This window comes from Pholcus phalangioides, unplaced genomic scaffold, assembly GCF_987345545.1.
Source record: "Pholcus phalangioides strain wild (caught in Gottingen) unplaced genomic scaffold, Ppha-v1.0 ptg000009l_1, whole genome shotgun sequence".
NCBI lineage: Eukaryota > Metazoa > Arthropoda > Arachnida > Araneae > Pholcidae > Pholcus > Pholcus phalangioides.
In genome coordinates, this window is record NW_028301602.1 from 16,193,444 (window position 1) to 16,213,671 (window position 20,228).

Here is a 20,228-nt window from a genome sequence, read left to right on the forward strand (position 1 = left end):
GAACTAGCTTCTCACTGTGCAGGTCTGGGTTCGAATCCCGGTTCGGGCACGGCTGTCTACTAACACTAACAAATTCGCTGGACGGATCATGCTGATCCCTTGGGAATACGTGAAGATCACGTTATTATTATTATTATAGTTTGACTAAATAGCCATGTATGGTTTCAATGTTCAAATCCTTCATAATGTCAAGATTTCTGATATACCATTGTGCCCCGGTATATCGCCGAAGTACTTTATTTTGTTGCACCTGCAATTGTTTGATGACAGAGGGTTTCGTTGTGGAAAAGCATGGTGCTGTATAGCACATAATTGGTCTAATGACTGACTTACAAATAAAAATACAACGCCACAACAGGCAAATTCCCCAACGAGGTGGCTGACTTAAGAACATCATGGATCCCCGAGCCATTTTTTGGAGGCCCACCCACTACTGCTACACCACACATGCACCCCGCCCACATCCCCTCCCAGCGGAACCCCCAACGAATCGGTACATGCGGAAATGTGCGTGTACGTGTAGTGAAACCTGACGTGAAGTTTTTTTGTTTCTCTGTAATGCTTGTTATGTGTAGTGCTGCCATCTGCCACCAGTTTTTCTAACTATGAGTGAAGTGTTATGATTAAATGATTTATCGTTGTAGGACTGTTGCTCTCTGTGGCGAGACTTTTTAACGGGGAGATCGGCTCGCATTTGCGCCTTGAAGTTGGGAACCACAGAAAACCAACTTCAGCTGACCACTACTTGTACATAATGAGTTTGTTTTTGAGGCTAAATGCAGAGCGTGCGTAACAGACTCTGTTTAGAAGTCCTCTAGCCTCATGAATCTGAGCTTTGAAACTGAGATTTTTATCCAAAATAACACCAAGATATTTTGTCTGAGACTTGGGTTGTAATATGGTGTGCCCCACTGTGATAGCGGTGTTCGGAGGGAGTTGCATTTGCTCTCGCTTAAGACCACGGCATGTAGCTGACACCAGATCTCGACACTTCGGACCATTTCTTGCAAGTTCCTCAGAGCTTGCTGAGAGTGCCTGGATGTGCCATAAGAATTTTCGAGTCGTCAGCATAAGAAGTAAGATTCGTCTTTGTGGAGCAGGGAAATTGTTAATAAAAATATTGACGAGAATTGGGCCAATTACTGACCCTTGACAAATAGATGCCTTAAGTGGACGTCGAGTAGAGACTTAATTATTAATTAATTAATTAATTATTAATCATTAATTATTGATTAACTTAATAAAATTTAAGATTAATTTTAATCTATATTTATTTTAAATGTTTCGTTAATGATTTTTTGGTAATTCTGAAATTATTTTCCTTTTCAATATTAAATCTTGAAATCATTTCTTTCAATAATTATGCAGTTAATGTTTTATTGATTGTGAAATAATCTATTTCTATCAGAAATTACGAAATTATTTCTCTTTTATTGATTTATAAGTAAATTTTTTTTCACGAAATTATTTGTTTCAAAATTCTTAAAATCATTTCATCCAGTATTTCTGAATTTTCATCGATTCCGGAATTATTTATTTCATTAATTCTGAGTTCGCATCAATTTATTACGGAATTATTTCCGTCAACAATTCCGAATTTATTTCCGTCAACAATTCCGAAATTATTCTTTCATTAATTCCGAAATTATTCTTTCATTAATTCCGAAATTATTCTTTCATTAATTCCGAAATTATTCTTTCATTAATTCCGAAATTATTCTTTCATTAATTCCGGAATTATTTCTTTCATTAATTCCGGAATTATTTCTTTCATTAATTCCGGAATTATTTCTTTCATTTATTCTAGAAGAACTAATCATTTTTTCAATATTTTCCACAATTTTTGTCAAACTGATCGACGGGCCACGACAAAATGAGGGCTAAATGTAGCCCGCAGGCCATGAGTTGAGTACTCCTGCTCTAGTATCAAAAAATGCAGCAGTAAAAGATAGTAAAATAATATTTATACGCATGTTTTAATACTTTACTACAATTGTGAGAATGATTATGAGTAATGGAATTAAGCGAGAATCGATTGGCAAAATTTTCTTTATAATACAGTCGAATCCCGTTATAACGAACTCCGAGAAACCAGGGAAATTACTTCGTTATAATGAAATTTCGTTACGAAGGAATTCTAGTATTTTGCATTATTCCTATGTAAACTTATCTGGGAGGTTGGAAAAGTGTTCGTTAAAACGAGATTTTCGCTATAGTGATATTCGTTAAAACGGGATTCGACTGTATCTTAAAAAATAAAGGTTAACCATATATTTTATCGAGAAAAAAATAACGGAAAATTGAGATCATAAATACGGGACACTGGGTGTTGTTAAAAGTAGGGTTACCAGACATCTTTATTTATGGGGACATGTCCTCAGATGTTTTTGAAATTTTCCCCTTTTGTCTTCATTTTTAGGTTTCCGGAAATATTTTTTTTTGGAGGAAAAACAATGTACTGTGAAACAGATACCGCTATGATATTTTCAGCTATGAAAATGCTATTTTAACCCCTTCGCTTGCAATGGATTGACAAGAAATTCTAATGCTCTATATTTGAGGAATCGGCGATAAACATGGTAACCTTGTTCTAACCTAACAGCACGTTAGAAAGAATAAAAGGAGAAGGGGAAAACAAGCAGAAGAGAGAAGGAAGATAAAAAAATAAAAGAGAGTAAAACAGTATAATATAGATTAGCTAATAAGAATGTAGTTACAAAATAGATTTATCTTTTCACCCTCTTCCTACCTGTTTTCTCTAACTGTTATAAGAAAGATATATCATGTATGGAAAAATAATCACTATCAGCAGTGTATCCAAAAAGAATAAATAAATAAAATAAGAGAAAAATAATGATAGGGTTGCAACAAATCTTCAGGATGATGAGGAGAGAGGAAAGAAAGGAGAGGGAAACTTGTCTGGATAATTTATTTCACTTGATCATGGTTAACCAAGACCCAGCATGCCCTGAGATAATATGAAGATGACATTCCGAAAAACACACAGCTCTGGAAGAACAAATCCACAACATCCCTTTTAACAATACCGTTGTTTGCTCACCGAAAGAAATTTGGGAAAGGACAGCGTTGAATGCGGAAAAAAATCGTTTTAACCAGCATTTAACGTTGTTCTTTCCCGAATTTCCTCCGCTTTTCGAATACGAATATCTCCGTGAATATTGCACTTATAAACATGGAATTTTCTTTTTGTTGAATCATGAGAAATAGTTCATCAACTTTCTAATTTGGAACACAAGGTAAACGTATAAAAATTTAGACTTTTTACTTTGTTACACACTGTATTTACACTCTCAAAACTGGTACAGAAAGATTTTTGAACACATTTCGCGCATTTTTTAAATTAGACTCATACCTCTACCGACGGACGATTGATGAGATAAAGACCGTGCTAACACTTACAGGACACCCTGTATAACTTTGGTTTTACTTATGCCTGTACAGAAATAAAACAGTTTTTGATTTTGGGTAAAAAATTTCCTGTATATATGTAATGACACACACATGTCATGACTGACTGATTCACTGATTAATCATCGCCGAGCCGATATATTAAAGTAAAGACCCACTAAGAGAGAGTTTTTGAAATTCGACCCCTAAGGGGGTCATAAGGGGGTTCTAAGTTGATACAGATAAATCACGCCGAGCCAAAACCACTAAAGTTTTAAAACCAAAATTTGGTCAGTAGTTTTATGTTATGATGTAAAGACCGACTCGGGGTTTAACAAAATTTGATCCCTGAGGGGCATTATAAGAGGGTTCAATAGTTATATAGAGGAATCACGCCAAACCGAAACCTGCGAAGCTATATTTATGAAATTTTTGTCAGTTTTATTTCATAGACTCACTCTAAGGTGGTTTTTCAAAATTCTACCATTAAGGGGAAGGGTCATAAAGGGGTTGAAATTCTATGTAGCTAAAACCGCTGAAACTGGAAGTTTGAAATTTGGTCAGTATCTTCATCTTATGATGCAAAGACTCGCTAAGAAGGGATTTCTCAAAATTCACTCCCTAAAGGGGTCTTAAGAAAGAATTTCCAGATTACCAAATTCACGCGAGCGAAGTCGCGGCTAACAGCTAGTTTCAAATAAAAATCTATGAAACAGTTTCCGACGATTTTCGAAAAATCCCTCGTTTGAACATAGTCAGTTGCCTTAATTCATATCTACCGTTCTCTAAAAATTCCGGAATAAAAATCTCCGGTGTTATTTACATATAATAAATATTTTCAATGGTGTCCATTTCTTTTATATATTTCTGAATATTAAGGAATTCATTCTTTTCGATAAGTGCAATTGATTTCGTTCATAGCGGTAACTACCCTACTTTAAGTAATGTAAATATTTTGATAAAATATGAATTATATATTGATTGGAAAAAAATGATTTTTTTAAATGAATACACTAGTACAACAGAGGAATGTATTTTTATTTCCATTAACGAAATTTTTAGCTAGAACGACACATTTGACAACATGGAATATTTAGATTCAATTCGTTTCCTCTGTTGGTATAATTCGTACTTTTCTGTGCAATAACGCATCTTGAGAATCATAAGGTATGAAAGGTACACGGATGAGCATCAATTTTGAGCGATTTTTTTTTTTTTTTTGTGATGCATTTGGCTACCGGAAATGTATTCCCTAGTACATGTGTACATAAGTGTTTTCAACATAAAAATCGGTCCTCGAGTGCCAATTTTCTTTTTGAGGAACCGAATGCGCCGACTCGTCAGTATTTGGCTTGATTGGCATTACAATGTTTTCAGATTTTTTTTTTTCGGCGATTTCTTTGTTTTTCGAGTCTTTTGTCAAATCCCTAATCGGGGATTTTAGTGTTTTTATAACAGGTACCTCATAAGGAACTCGTCATCGAAAAATGGCAAATCGTGTCGTCGGAAGGCCACATATTGGGAATCGTCTTGGTTGAGGAAAGCTGGATGTGTCGCAGAAGAATGGCCAACTAATACTTCGGGCTCAGATGGTATAAAAGCTTCGCTAGCGGCTATCAAATCCCCGATGTCATCTTCCAGAATCATTTGCCTTTCTTGTGCGTTTTGGCGAGAGTCCGATGAAGGCACCTCCTTGTTGTTCTTGGACGAAGCCACGTACTGCCTGGCCTCTCGGTCAGACATAATATGCCTCGATCGTCCGCGAGACATGAGTTTCCTGGCATCTTGTTGAGCTAAATACTTCCTCGCTCGCTGAGCAGCTAGGATGCTTCTTGCTTGGTTTGCAGCGAGTAGCTTCTGTTGCGTTTCCAGGTGGGCTGCCATGAGCTGTATTTCTGGGGATAGCAGTTGGCCGGATGGGAGGACGGGAATCGAACTGGCTGAGGACGGTAAGAGCAACTGTGATTTTGTAAGGAGATGTGTGTCGCCGTTGAAAATGAGATCGGAATCCTGTAATCCTAGGGCTATAGATGCTTGGGGATCCAAGATTGCTTCATTCAGCATCTGGGCGCTAGGATACCTTGCCGCGGAGCGGAACGATCCGTGCGCCCTCGGGTACCTGAAACTTCCCAGAACTGCGTGCATGATATGGCGAGCTAAAAACGGAAACAAAAAACGCATTTGAAACATTTTAGTTTGTGAATTCGAAAATTCTGTTCCCACAATACAAAACCTGAAAGTGTTTTCTTTCCTTCCTCAATCTTTTTTTGAACGTTTCCAGTTAAAAAATAACACTAGGTGGAGCTAAGGTAACTGGAGAGACGGGCGGATTCACATCGTCCTCCATCTTGAGCGAGCGGCGAAACTAGCTTTTTTTTCAAAAAGTGACGTCTAATTATAAAATCAGGATAAGGAACAGAGATTGGCTGTAGTTAAATAATGACGACAAACTTCACTCAAAGATGGCGGATAAGTCTGCCTTTAGTTCAAGGAGAGCCGCCACCATAGCGTCAAAAGAAAAACAGAATAGGGAACAGCTGGGTTCCTTAAAAAATGCTGGATTATCCATCATCTTTGAGTGAAGTACGGCGTCAGTCCAAATCCCGTTCTTTTTAATTATTAGATTTCACTTTGAACAAAAAACTAGTTTTGCCATTTCAAGATGGACGACGGTTGAGCTGTCGCTCTAGGTGTCTAAAGACCAAAACACCACGGGCAAACCAGCCGGGAAAGTCCTTGTTTTCGATAATTGAAAGTGTCATTCTTACCTTTCTTCTAGTACTGTAGAACAGTAGTGTACAACCTCAGGCCCACGTGCCAAATGCTATCATCCGGCCTTCGATAGGTGTTCCGGTAAAAAAGTAGCAATACACACAATACGACAAATACCTTGTCTGACCATATTTCCTTCATAAAAATATGGGAAATCGCGATCCATACACAACATGGTCAATTGTCGCCAAAAAATTGCCAAATCCTAATATAGCTTATAAGTTATGAAAATAATATTAATTCTTGATTTCAAAAATTCGAATGCGCCTCGTTTAAAATAAGGAAAAAACTGGAAATTTTATAAAAAAAGGATTAAAAAAATTATGGGAACGTCCAGTAAAATATGGGTCGTATAGTCACCTTGTATATACAGGGTCTTTATAATGAAAATCCACTTTGAAATGCTCACGAAAGGAAAACTACTGGACCTAATACAGCTAATATAGCTTATTAAATGGCAAACTTGGTAATAGTTTACCGGAGGTCATGGTATTCACTTTCCCGGAAAAAAAAAAGTTCAAAAACTCACTACCAGCGCATTCACATAATTTTAATTTGCATTCCTCCTGCCGTAAGCCATGTAGCATTGCGATTTTGCATAGCACCACAAACAGTTTCGTTTTAGAAACGACTAAAAACATTTTAAACCAATGTCTTTTCATGTCTTATTGCGTTTTACAATGTACCATACAGCGCCACTCCCCGCTGGTGGTGACTTTCTGAACTTTTTTTTTTGCGAAAATTGAATCCCATTACCTCCTGTAAACCATTACCAAGTTTGATAACATTTTTCTTTTTGTGACCATTTAAAGGTCGACCATTTAAAGACCCTGTACAAGTTTGTGACCCGCCAGCGGTGAAAATGGTGGTTCAGGGGACTGAGAAGGTTGTACACCCCTGCTGCAGAAAAAATTCATAAAAATGCATAAGGATTAATAAAATTCCTTATGTATGTGTCTCAAAAATTTTCATGGATACAATTGTTGAAAATCCTCTCACCTTTCGAACGTCCTTGGTGGTGGTGGTGGGCATGCTTCCTCCATTCCAGAAGTTTTGCTAAAATTCCAGTTGCTAGAAGAAATTCCACCGCACCATGAGTATGTTTCATCAGTTGACCATTGGCCACAGGGACTTCATAGCACAAGGTGACGAAAAGCACCAGCACGTGGATCAGAAGCGTGATCTTCCCGTTCAGTTTCATCTTCTTGTCACGATGATGCCTTCAAGAATTTTGAGACAAGCAATTATAATACCGATGGTCATTGACAATGATTGCGAGTTTTTGCTTACATATAACGCGATTAGCAAGTAAGTGCTGTTATTTATGAATGTATTCGTACTTTTATAAATAAATATCTGAAACGTTTACACGGGGATTAGCGTCTGAATGTGTTCAAGGGATTAGAAGGACTTCAATAATTTTTGTTTTTCCTCGTTTCGTTGATCAGAAACATCCTTAAAAATGTTCCTTAGAAAACTAATTGGAGCATTAACTTACTTTGAGTCATTTTTTGTGGGGGAAATAACACAAAGTTTCACCGGAAAAAAAATCCAAACATTTACACAATTTAGAATTGAAGAGCTTATTTTCAAAAGGGAACATTTCCACTTTTTCTAAATTGACAGTAGAAGCAATACGTACGTGACAGTAGAAGACAGCAAGTGGATAGAAAAGGTAGCAAAGAAGATAGCAAGTAGATAGGAAAAAGTAACAAAGGAGATAGCGAAAAGGTAAAAAAAAGTCGAAAATAGCCCAACATGTAGCATATAGTAATGGTAGAAGAGTATTTACAAGTAAATACAGTGTTTCTTGATATCTATTGTTCTTCATTCGAGAGAGTTATCCTCATTTGAATTTTGGAAATGCTCACTTTTGAAAGAAAATTATAGTGGAAATGTTAACTTTTTCGATTCAAATTGGAGCTGGTCAAGTTCGAAAAATTGGAAGTTTCTACGTCACCCGGTGATTCCAGAAAGTTTCAACTAGCCCAGGAAGCCATCCTTATTACCCTCTCGTCATTAACATAACAAACATGATCTTTCTCTAATAGAACCTCCTATAACGGACACGCCCGTTAGCGGACACCCCTATTGACGGACACAATTTTGAATTTCATCGACGGGACTCAATGTATCGTACTATTCATTAACAGACACTCCTCGTTAGCGGACAAAATTTTCGGTGCCATGGGTGTCCGTTATCGAGAGATAAAAAAAGCCGTAGTGCATGAAAAGAAAAAAGATGGATATATATAGAGCGCTTATCCCTATAATATTCATAAACGTTAAAAAGTGCATTTTGGGGAAACAAATAGTGACAATGTTCCATTTTGAAATAAGCTCCTCAATAATTGCACAAGTTCCGCAATTATTGCTTGTAAATTTCGTAGGAAAGTTAATGTCACGTAAGAGTTCCTTAATTTTCGAGCAAGATGCTTCAAACTATTGTCTGCAAAAACTATGTTATTGAGATGAAGGCGTGAACGTGTATCTATATTTTACGGTATGTGACAAATCGGAAATATATTTAATATATAACCAATAGTCTCGGTAAGTTTAATAAATTTTCCAACATTTGCCATTTTTACCAGTGATTGTTCATAATTCCCGATTAAGTTGGTAAGTATGATAAATATAGAAGAACCAATGCAGAAATATCACTTAAATTCAATCACTTATCTGTTTTTCTCTCTCGCACGTGATGGGTGGACTACACATGCTTTGCCATAAAAATTAAATCAAAGTGTTAAAAGGATTTAAAAAATTTGAATGATCTGTATCAGACATATAGGCGATAAATATGGTAGCCTTGTTAGAACTTTAAAAAAATTAAGAAAGAGAAGGAAAGAAAGAAAGGAAGAAAAGAAGCTATAATGGTGGGGAGGAATATAGTACGGACAGTACTTATTGAAATTCATTCGTATCTTCTGGTGGCCCAAGCGCCCCAAAAATAGTTAAAAATCCACACTTTTATGAAAATGTATTAAAAATTGTGAATTAATGAAAAATGTTTATAAATTTTGCAGAGTATTAAGGTATTAAAGCATAAACTTATGAATAATAATATTTTTATAATACATGAAGTATAAATTTAAAAATGAAAGCAATAAGTCATAAAAGTTATATAATGGCTTTTTTAATTGTATTAATTTGAAGATTTACATATTATGTTTTTGGTATTAAAATGTTTGATATGGCTTCTTGATTTTATCCCATTTACTATGAAGTCGTGTCTCTTCTCCGCGCACACTTTCCGACGTCTCAGACACTAGGCGAATGCATCTTTCAACTGCTTGGGTATGGCATGAACATTTTCACCATTCCTTCCAACTTTTACTATACTAAATAATATTGTACATTTGATAATAAACAACAAATGATTTTTCATTCTCTGTCTATAGTATTTTCAATGTGAAATCGATTATTTTACTCTTTTTTTTATTCAAAATTTGCATAAAAATCGATTTTTGGCAAACATTTAAGTATCTTGGGGCATCAGAAGAAATTAACAGAAATTGAAAAAAAAAATTCATTTATGCTAGTATGCTTAAAAGACAACTTTTGCACCTCAAGCCGATTCTTTTATCCACATTTCGATTTTTCGATCCACCACGAACAGAGGGAAGGGGCATCACATACACAGATTTGTTTCATAGGGTTACAATAATGCGATGAATAAAAAACAGGTTGGAGGAACAGTCAGCTGGACTAAATTTATTCCACTGGCATTTGGACGGAATATTACGTCCCTGATAGTAAAGGGGTTAAATCCTCGAAAAGGAAGCTCCACTGGGTTCTGAGGGAAGCGCGCTCCACCGTTTGGAAACCTTTGTAATATAGAATAAAAAAGTATTTTGCGATAAACCTGTATTTACTTTGGTCTGTTCTGTATTCGAAATTGAAAACAGATTAATCATTTATTGGTCGAATTCAGAGATATTGATCAATTTCCTTTTTTTCCCCTTGTATTTTCTCTTTTGATTCTTGAGAATGAAAAAAAAAAACCAAATTCCCGTATTTTTATGGAATTTCCCTTGTCTATCGAAACAACATTGAAAAAAAAAAAAAATTGAATCATATTATTCCTAAAAATTAGGTGATTGAAAAAAAATATATTAAGTGCTAAAATGAATAGAATTTTTTTCGTCAATTGGAAAAAAAATCCATAGATTTTTAGAACTTTCAAAGTGATCCCTAGACATTAAAATTTGGAATTTTAAACATAGTTCAGACAATTTTAGTTACAAATTGTATATGAAATGTATTCAAATGGAATAATATATTTCATTTTACATGGTGAAACACTATGCTCTAGTTGAATTATAATTAAAAATACCATTTAACCATTGATTTATTTCAAATTGTTTAAACATATATCTGATTGTATATGCTATCCTATGCTAGTACAAAATTTTACATATATCGAATATTTTATTTTTTTTTGCAAATTTAAAAGGAACAAAAACATTTTTAATAGCTTACACTCATGATAAAATAGCATGCCGTCAATGAAATTAAACAATAAAATTAATTCTAAATAAAGAAAATTGTTCATTTCACAAATGACTCAAGATTTGAGATCCATCCGTAAGTATTTGAGTTATAAAAAATAATTTTTCTTAAAATTTAAAATTCAAGTTTAAAAGATTGATTGAACAAAATCTCAGTCCTTTTACATAATTTTATGGACTGAACTGTTTTTCCTGTATTTTGAATCTTTTTTTTTTTTTAATTCAACTTCATTAATGTCGGCATCGATACCCGTCGCCTCTAATTTCATTTAACAACCATTGGATCCAACCGAAATATACAGCTTTATTCAGCCAATTTACGATTGGAATACCAATCGATGAAAATGAACTAGTCAATCAACTCCCTTAAGCGGTCTCCTACCTTTCAACATGGTGAAAACTATGCTAAAAGGTACAAATTGGCCATTGATTAAATTTTAAATGTGGGAAACAGTTATATTTAAATGCTATCCTATGCCATTACAAAATTCTACATATCTCTTATTGTTTTTGCAAATTTTCAGAAATTAAGGCATTATTAACAGTTTGCGCAAATGATAAACTAGCGTTACGTCAATGTAATTGAGTGAAAATTTATTCAAAATATAAGAAATTTTTCAGTTCATAAAATGACAAAAAGACTGAGATCCATTCATAAATGTTCCGGTTATAAAAAAGGATAGTTTTAAAAATTTAAGAATTTAAATAAGATTGATTCAATATATAGAATTTTATCTTTTTCAGCATTTTATGAACTTGATCAGTTTTCTTTATTTTAGATTAACTTTTATTACATTTCATGCTATTCTATAATGCACGAAACATGTTAGAAGTACATTTTACTTGAAAATTTGCAAAAATTTTAAGTATCGGTGTTATATATGTAAAACTTTTGCGTAATACAGAGTATCTAATCAAATACATGCGTAAAAAATTTGAAATAAATTAATGGGTAAATAATATTTCTAAGGATAGCTGCTACAGAAGTTTTTTTTTCCATGTTAAAAGGTAGGAAACCCCTTTACGTAAAACAATATCCATGCATGACGAATACTCGACAGTAAATTTACTCACCCGGCTGTCACAGAGAATATCACAAATTATGGCATCGTGTTTGACAATTTGTTCTCCATTTATGCGAGGGGTGTGGTCAGGGTGACACCAAGTTTTATCATGTGACTCGAAACGTCACAGAATATGTTTTTTTTATTTTGTTCTCTTCCCCCAATTTCTAAGATGACAGTGTTGCACGGAGTAGAAAAACTGTACCAAATATTATATTAAGAGGATATATATAAATCGGAGTGTGGGTAAAGAATGGAGAAGATCAAAAAAAGCCTTGAAATGTGTATAATCTTGAAGACTAACGATCCGTTGAAAAGGATTAATAATTGTGGAATAACGAAAACCCAAGATCGCGTGACGAAAAAGAAAAAAAAACCCTTTTTCCTTTTAGAGAACGAATTCATTCAGATACATACAGATTTTTTTATCTTTTACGGAAAAGTACGTATCTACACATGATATGCGGTGCCATAACCTATTGTCGTTTTTTTATATTACTATGATGCCATTATGCGATTAACATTAGATTTATGGCGAATTCGATCATTTTCTTGTCATTTCATACTTTATTTAAATGATAATAATTGGACCGGGATCCAATTAATAAGTTTGAAGTTAACTCTCTCATTGTGGGAATTTGAATACCGTCCATTAGATTCGCCGTTTGTGGTTCAGTCGATTAAGAAGGTGTGGGGATCTCCTACCTTTCGGCATGGTGTGAAACTATGTGCTAGTAAAAATAACATTAAAAGTATTATTCAACCTTGATTTATTTAGAATTTGGTGCACATGTTTTTGATTCTAAATGCTATCCCATGCATGCCAACAGAATGTTTTACATATTATGAATATAGTCAAGGGCCCGTACTTGGGAAATTTTTGAACTTTGCACTGAAAAATCAAGCACTCAATGAAACGTTAATATTTTTTTTAATACAGTCATTCTGAAAGGTGCCTGGGCCCTAGATACTGATAATTTGAAAACTTTGGGTGCCCATTCAGTGCTTAAAAAAATAAAGTAAATAAAGTAGTGTTTGTCCCAAGTTATGCGGACGTACCCTATTGTGGGAAAGTGCCATTATTTTATTTTGTGACGGGCTAAATATTTTAGCCCGTCACACAATACCAGACTATGTAAAAAAAGTTCAGAAATAATTTTATTCATGAAAAATAACGTCAAAATGTTTATAACAAAAACACGTTTTGTACAACAACGTTCAATATGTTTTCTGGTAAGAACATATCACACATCACAGCACACATTGAAAAAAAGAAAAATGAACTTGAAAGGTAGAAAAATTTGAACTAGAAAAACTTGTGAACAAAGTTGAAAACGTTAGTGTGTGTAGCGGCTTTGGTTGACACGAAAAAGAACATTGAAATGTTGGAAAAGCTATAGAGGACAAAAGTGTAGCGATCGCGGTGAATGCTAAGAGGATTGAAAATTCCTTTCATCTCATTTACCTATGTTCGTACCAAGTTCTAACAAAATGGATCGTGAACAGCTGCCCATCTGAACTAGCATCTACGGCCATTTCTATGTAATTATTTGTAATTCATGTAACGTGCTTAGTATTGAAAAAATTTACCGATTTTCAAGATTAAAAAAACACATGAAAAACTTTTCATGATCATGAAAAGTTAACACGACAACAAACAAGTATGATGACTTGTTTTAAAACGTAACCTTCAACATGCGTCAGAACTACCAACGTATTAGGCCAACGAAAAAGTCCTAATCGTCCCAAGTGAGGCCTCTGTCCCAAGTATGGCTAATTCACTGTTCCTATTTATTGTAAATTGAAAAAAGAAAATGCATTTTTAACACCTTGCACACATGCTAAAATAGCCTGGCATCAATGTAATTTTTTTTTTTTAATTGATTCAAAATAAAGGAAATTTTAGTTTATAAAATGACGAAAACGATTTGAGATCCATTCATGAATACATGGATTACAAGAAAAGAACACTTTTTTAGCTTCGAAATTTAATTTTAAATAAGATTGAGAGTCTTTCTCATCATTTCAACAGTTTTCATCATTTTACTCCCTGAACAGTTTTTTTTAATAGAGTATCATTCAATTACATTAATGTCATGATATTTTATCATGCGTGCGAGGTGTTAATAATGTCTTTTCTGAAAATTTGCAAAAAATCAAGTATATGAGATATGTGAAATTTTCTACTAGTATCAGATAACATATATAATCAAATATATATATGTGTACTAAATTTTTTAAATAAATTGATGATAAAATAATATTTACAATGGTATTTCTAATTGAGTATATTGTTTTTCATCATGTTATATAAAAGGTATGAGACCCCTTAAAGAACACATAATAAAAGTTAAATGAGAATCCAAGTTTTATACATTGTTTGTTTCTCAAGCAAGGGTGCTTGACGTTCTGATGACAACGGGAAACAATATGAAAAAATTGATCCCATTCTACGATTCAGACCTTTGAATAAAATAGAAATTTTAGAAACAATAATGAGGATAATCATCTTCCGTGAAACGAACTCCTCTCAAACAGTTAAGTATATTTCACCAGGCCCTTTTTGGCGTATTCAAGCTAGTATTGAGGCAAAGTGCACACTGGATGGATATAATATAAGCGATACTCTCTGCAACTCTACAAGAATTGTAGGAAAAACCTGAAGTTCGAAGTTTTAACCGATCCTTCTGGAGTTTCAGGTTGTACCGATCATACTATAGATCCAGTGTGTACCCGGCCTTAGAGGATAATCTCATTTCACATACATAGATACATTTTAAACCTTTTACGGATAAATATGTATCTACATGATTATTGATGTCATAACCTTTTTAACCCTTTTATTACTATAATTCGATTATGCGATTAACATTAGATTTATAGCGAATTTGATCATTTTTGGACATTTCCGCACTTTATTTAAATCATGTTTAATTGGACCGGGGTCTTAACTTTAAAGTCAATCCTTTCAGTGGTAATTTGAACAGTCTATTAGATTCGCCGTTTTTCAGTGGATTAAAATAAATATGGAACATATATTCTTGAAAGTCTGTGTCCTTTTTGTAGAGTTTAAATGTTTTCTCGAATTTTTAAACAAATACTGGGCAAATCATTCTGAAATTTCGGCCACATGAACCCTATAATTCTACTGACAATGTACAGTAAAAATTTAGTCACGAATGCATATAAGGGACAAAAAAAAAATCGAGCAAATAAAAAAAAAGGTTTTTGATCAGTCTTGTATGACAAAAAGGTACAAGTGACTTGTAACTTTTACAAAATATTTTAATAACTTCGTGCAATACTGGTGTGCATTTTCATGAGACTAGCATGTACATTCACGAAGATATAAATGTTTTCTATTAAAATTCCAATTTTGATCCATGTTATTTTCTTATAACATGCGTAGTTTTCAGCAACTTATTATGAAATTCACCGAAAATCTAGCACTATACATGTCATACACTGCATAGAAATTTAGAATCTGGGATATTAACATTTTTAATAAATTATTTTCAATCTCACATATGCATTAAAAATATCTATTTTGTTTTTTCACAATTTCGTTGCCCTTATTTACATGATGGAACTTGTATAACAGTTGAATGTGGTGAAAATTCAGAAAGACATACGCGATATCGGGAGCTGTAATTTAAGTTACTGGCTACAGAGTGTCTCGATGATGAGGGGGGGGGGGATTTTCCACTAATCGGATTTCCGATTATTTTCTGGCATTAGATTATTTCGCGAAGTTTCCTGAATTTGGCATCATACGCGTGTTATATTCAAGCATTTCTCATATATAGCATCAGACACTTGTCTTCGCAATTTGCATAAAGCTGTGGGCTTCTTTTGAAATAATCAAATAACATAAAATAATCGAAAAATACCAATTTGTAAAAATCCCTTATCCTTCAGGTAATCTCAGACAGTAACTTGAATTACAGCTCACGACATCGAGTATATGTTTCTGAATTTTCACGACTTCCAACTGAAATTTTTATATAAGTTGCACTATATATCTGGCAACTAAAATGTGAAAAAAATAAAAAAAAATGTTTTCCTCATAAATATGCGATGAAAAATCATTTACTAAAAAAATGCTCTTATCTCATCGAATAAATTGTCGCGTTTGCGATTCCTACACAGAGGGTATTATGAGTAGTGCCAATTTGTAAGCTTCATAAAAATTGCTTGAAAACTCCGCATGTTGTAAGCAAAAAACATGCAAATTACCAGCTTTTATTACCAGCGTATATTAAAATATTGTAGAATTTGTAATTTAATTGTAAATTTTTTAACTTGTACCGTTTTATCTTGATGGCTGGAGACAAATGAATGTGTTTATGCTACGATGAAAATTGGAATTTTCACAGAAAACATTCATGTCTTCTTGAATATATACGTGCTGCTGTCATGAAAAATGCACTGAAGTATTGAACAAAGTGAGTACAATATTTCCTGAAAGTTAAAAATCATTTTCATTTTTCATCATATACGGGCTTTTTTTCCCGTATTTAATTACAAGTATAGAGTTCGCGTGACCGAAATTTCTGAACACTTTGCCCAGTATTTTTATAGAAATTCGGGAAAGAATGTTTAACTCCAAAAAAGGACGCAGACTTTTGGCAATATAGTGTACTATGCAGGGTAAATCCAACCTATTCTGACAAAGAAAAGGGGATGATGGATGATCCCAAGAGAGTGGATCATGAGACACACCTTGTCCTGTATCAAACCGTTTTCCAGTTATGGTGAATAATCGATTATGGGACAAAAATGCGTGAAGTCTGAAAAACTCAGATTTGTAAAGTTTTCGAGAGACCTACGCACAAACTAAGCACACATTTGGAAAATACAAAAAATATCCTATATGGTCACATCAATTTCATTGAAATAGCTGGATTTAATAGCGAGCTAGTCACTAAAAGCTTGGCAAAGTTCAAAATAGAATTTTCAGTGATGTATTGCAAACAAACCAAATTTGTCCTGAAATGGTTTTCTGGTTAAATTACTATACGTTATCCGACGATGATGTCACTCTCCGCTATTCATAAGAATGTATTTAACAGTTGACTGATGCGAAGATATATTTAGGAAAGAAGAAATTTTAACTGCTCTTGTGCGGGGAATCGAACCCACGTCTTTCACTTTCCGGGTGAACGCACTAGACTACAAAGGGAACCGAATATCTCAATCGTTCCCAGCTGAATTTTTTCTCTTTCTTAAATATATCTTCGCATCAGCCAGATGTTAAATATCTTCGTAGTATAAGTTAGTTATCATAAGCTCTTTTGGGGAGCTGATGGAATGGGAAATTTTTTTTAGCAAATTTGACTGATTGTAGCTAAAGGGTGTTTGCCGAATTGGCAATTAAAATTTTGGCGACAATTCGATTTTGAACTTCGCCAATATTTCAGCGCTTGTAGTTTGTCATCAAAATCAGATATTTCAATGAAATTGGTTTCACCTTATAGCATTTTTGCTTGTTCTTTCCAAATGTGTGCTTACCTTGCGTATAGGTCTTTCGGAAACTTCACAAATTCTGTCTGTTTCAGACATGAAGCATTTTTTTTTCCATAACCGATTATTCACCATAATTCGAAAACGGTTTAAGATAGGACAAGGTTGGTAGGTTGTTTCATGATCCCCTTGGGCTCATCTATCACCCCCTTTGTTATGAGCTTTTTTTCTGAGCCACCTCGTTGGACATTTTGTTGCTGGACATACCTGTTGTGGCCTTTCATTTGTATTTGTATTTTGTTTGGCAGAATTGGCCAGATTCACCCTGTATATCGCCATAAGTCATAAGTTCAGAGAGTTTTCAAATTTCTAAAAATATATTCAACGAATTGTTATGAAATTTTTATCATGAAGATTTTATGCTTGTATACAGAGAAAAAAGAGTCACGAAAGCAGTTAAAGGATCGACAAAATATTAGAAAAACATTTTTGATCAATTTTTGTATAAAAAAAAACTGCAACTGATTTGTAACTTTCACAGAATAATTAACTTGCTCAAGCATTTTTGTGGAAATAGCATGTGTTTTTGCGAAGATTTTATGAACGTTTCCTATAAAAATTCCAATTTTCATCGCAAGTTTTTTTGCTTAAAACGCGACACGTTTTCAACCGAGTTTTACTAAACTCGCAGAAAATTTTACACTATACATGAGACATGCCCTAAAGAAATTTAAAATGTAAAAATACAATATTTGACAAAATATGAGTATTTTAAGTAAATGGGTTTCATTAAGCACGCGCCAATTTTATAGGCCACCTATATGAAAATTCCAGTTGGATGTCGTGAAAATTCAGAAAGATGACGGTCATACAATGAGCTGTAATTTGAGTCATTTGCTGAATGTAGCTGGATGATAAGAGATTCTCTATAAATCGATATTTCGATTGTTTTCTGTGTCACATCATGCACGTGTGTCATTTCCCTCATGTAGCACCAGACACGTACCTCCGCTTATTTGCACAGTACTGGGCCTAATTCGCGAAATCGATCAAATACCAGAAAATTATTGAAACACCAATTTTTGTGTAAAATCCCTCATCTCACATCCAGTTACTTTCCGAAAGTACATAATTTAAACTAGCTCTCTGTATATATATCGTCGACTTCTCGAAATATGTTTCGTGACATATAACCAGAGTTTTTATATAAGTTACAATATGTATCTGACAAAGAAATTATGAAAACATGAAATTGGCACTTTCTGTGCATGCGTAATCAAAATTCACTCCCTTGAAACGCTGATATCTCTTTGAACGTTGAATTGCTAAGCTTTTAAATTTCTTTACAGGTGTCTCATGTATAATGCCAAATATTCTGCAAGTTTCATAAAAATTGGTTGAAGATGCCGCAAGTTATGTGCAAAAAACAATGAGATGAGGGTCAGATTTTTGATAGGAATCAAATCTCCGTGAATATATGTACGCTACGTGCTATTTTCACGAAAATTCATACAGATGTATTGCACAAATCAGGTATAATATTTTGGAAAGTTACAAATCATTTGTAGCTTTTTACGGTACATACACAAGGATTCATCAAAAACATTTTCTTCCTTTTCAAATTTTTTATCGGTTCCTAAAAGTATTCGTGCCCGAATCTGCATTGGGAAGTGTAATTTCAAATGTTAGGCATTTATACATGCCAGAAATTTCAGAACAATTTGTCGAATTAACGCATAATAACTCGTTATTATAAACCGACTGGTTATATTAACCGGTAAATGTGATAAATCCGGTTATTATTCATAATTTTCTACCATTTTTGTAAGTTTGATAAATTCGGCTAATTTTTCGTATGTAGCGTTGATTATGTGTAACGGTACGGCCATCAATTCCCCGCCGGAAAATTCATCGAATGGAAAGTTGATCGCTGGGAAAATTTACCGACATCAGTTCGACATAAATGAATGAACGATCGAGTAAACGAGTGAGTGAATTAATAAGCGAAACCGGCCTGTCACTTAGAACTAACTCGCTTACTCTCACTCACTCATCAGATCAGTCAGTGCATCTCTAAGTAGACCATTCTATCACTCACTCACTGGATCACTCTAGGTCACTCAATTGCTCGCAAGGTCACTCACTCACTCACATTATCGCTCACTATGTCACTCGATCGCTCTCTCAGTAATCTGGTCATGCACTTAATCTCTAGGTCACTCATTTACTCTCTAGGTCCCTCACTTTCTCACTAGGCCGGCCGCTAATTTACACCCTATGTCCCTCACTTTCTCCCTAGGTCGCTCAATTTGGGTCCATTAGGTCAACTAGGTGATGATACCATGATACTCGCTCACTAGGTCATTTACTCTATCTCTAGATCGCTCACTCTCTATCACTCGTTCAGTCACCAACACTAACCACTCTGCTCTCACTCACTAACTACTGTATTATTTACTGACTAACTTACTCGGTCATACCTCACTCACTGACTCGTGTCAGACTCTTGTCGTTGAATTTTCCGTAATGGATTCAATCGGTGATGTTGATTTTGTTTAAAAATGCTGATGAATGTGAAGAAAGCTAGCATTGCAATGCTGACGATAATTCAATGAAACTTTTTCATGCTTACGACACATATTTTGATTTAATTCAATTTTTATATCAAAATATGTTTAGTGCATCACTCTTCAAGTACGGAAGAAAGTGACAAGTGTGGTGCCCATTTCCGTATGATGTCTTCCTTACTCAGCATACGTACCAGCTATATCGGGAATTATGCACAATCACCGATAAAATTGATAAATGTTAAGAAAATTTATCAAACTTACCGAGACGATTGATAATTATGCATAATATAATTATGAGTAATAACCAATTTACCATATTCAACACGAAACATATGCATATAGTTTATATTTGTTTTATACGTATAAGTTTTCTATAAAATCTGATTGAAATTTACTACTTTGGATCTTCATCTATGAAATCGTATTACGTATAAACTAGA

At 34.2% G+C, this 20,228-nt stretch overlaps 1 protein-coding gene across 1 annotated transcript; it reads right to left on the minus strand.

The window, feature by feature from the left end:
- Nucleotides 1-4,428: 4,428 nt before the first annotated feature.
- On the minus strand, nucleotides 4,429-11,917 carry LOC149082110 (uncharacterized). Its single transcript, XM_089235619.1, has 3 exons — nucleotides 11,766-11,917; nucleotides 7,180-7,400; nucleotides 4,429-5,564 (listed from the first exon to the last, which is right to left on the minus strand). The coding sequence occupies exons 2-3, from the start codon at nucleotides 7,379-7,381 to the stop codon at nucleotides 4,858-4,860; spliced, it is 909 nt and encodes a 302-aa protein (XP_089091745.1). The 5' UTR covers nucleotides 7,382-7,400; nucleotides 11,766-11,917; the 3' UTR covers nucleotides 4,429-4,857.
- Nucleotides 11,918-20,228: the final 8,311 nt, after the last annotated feature.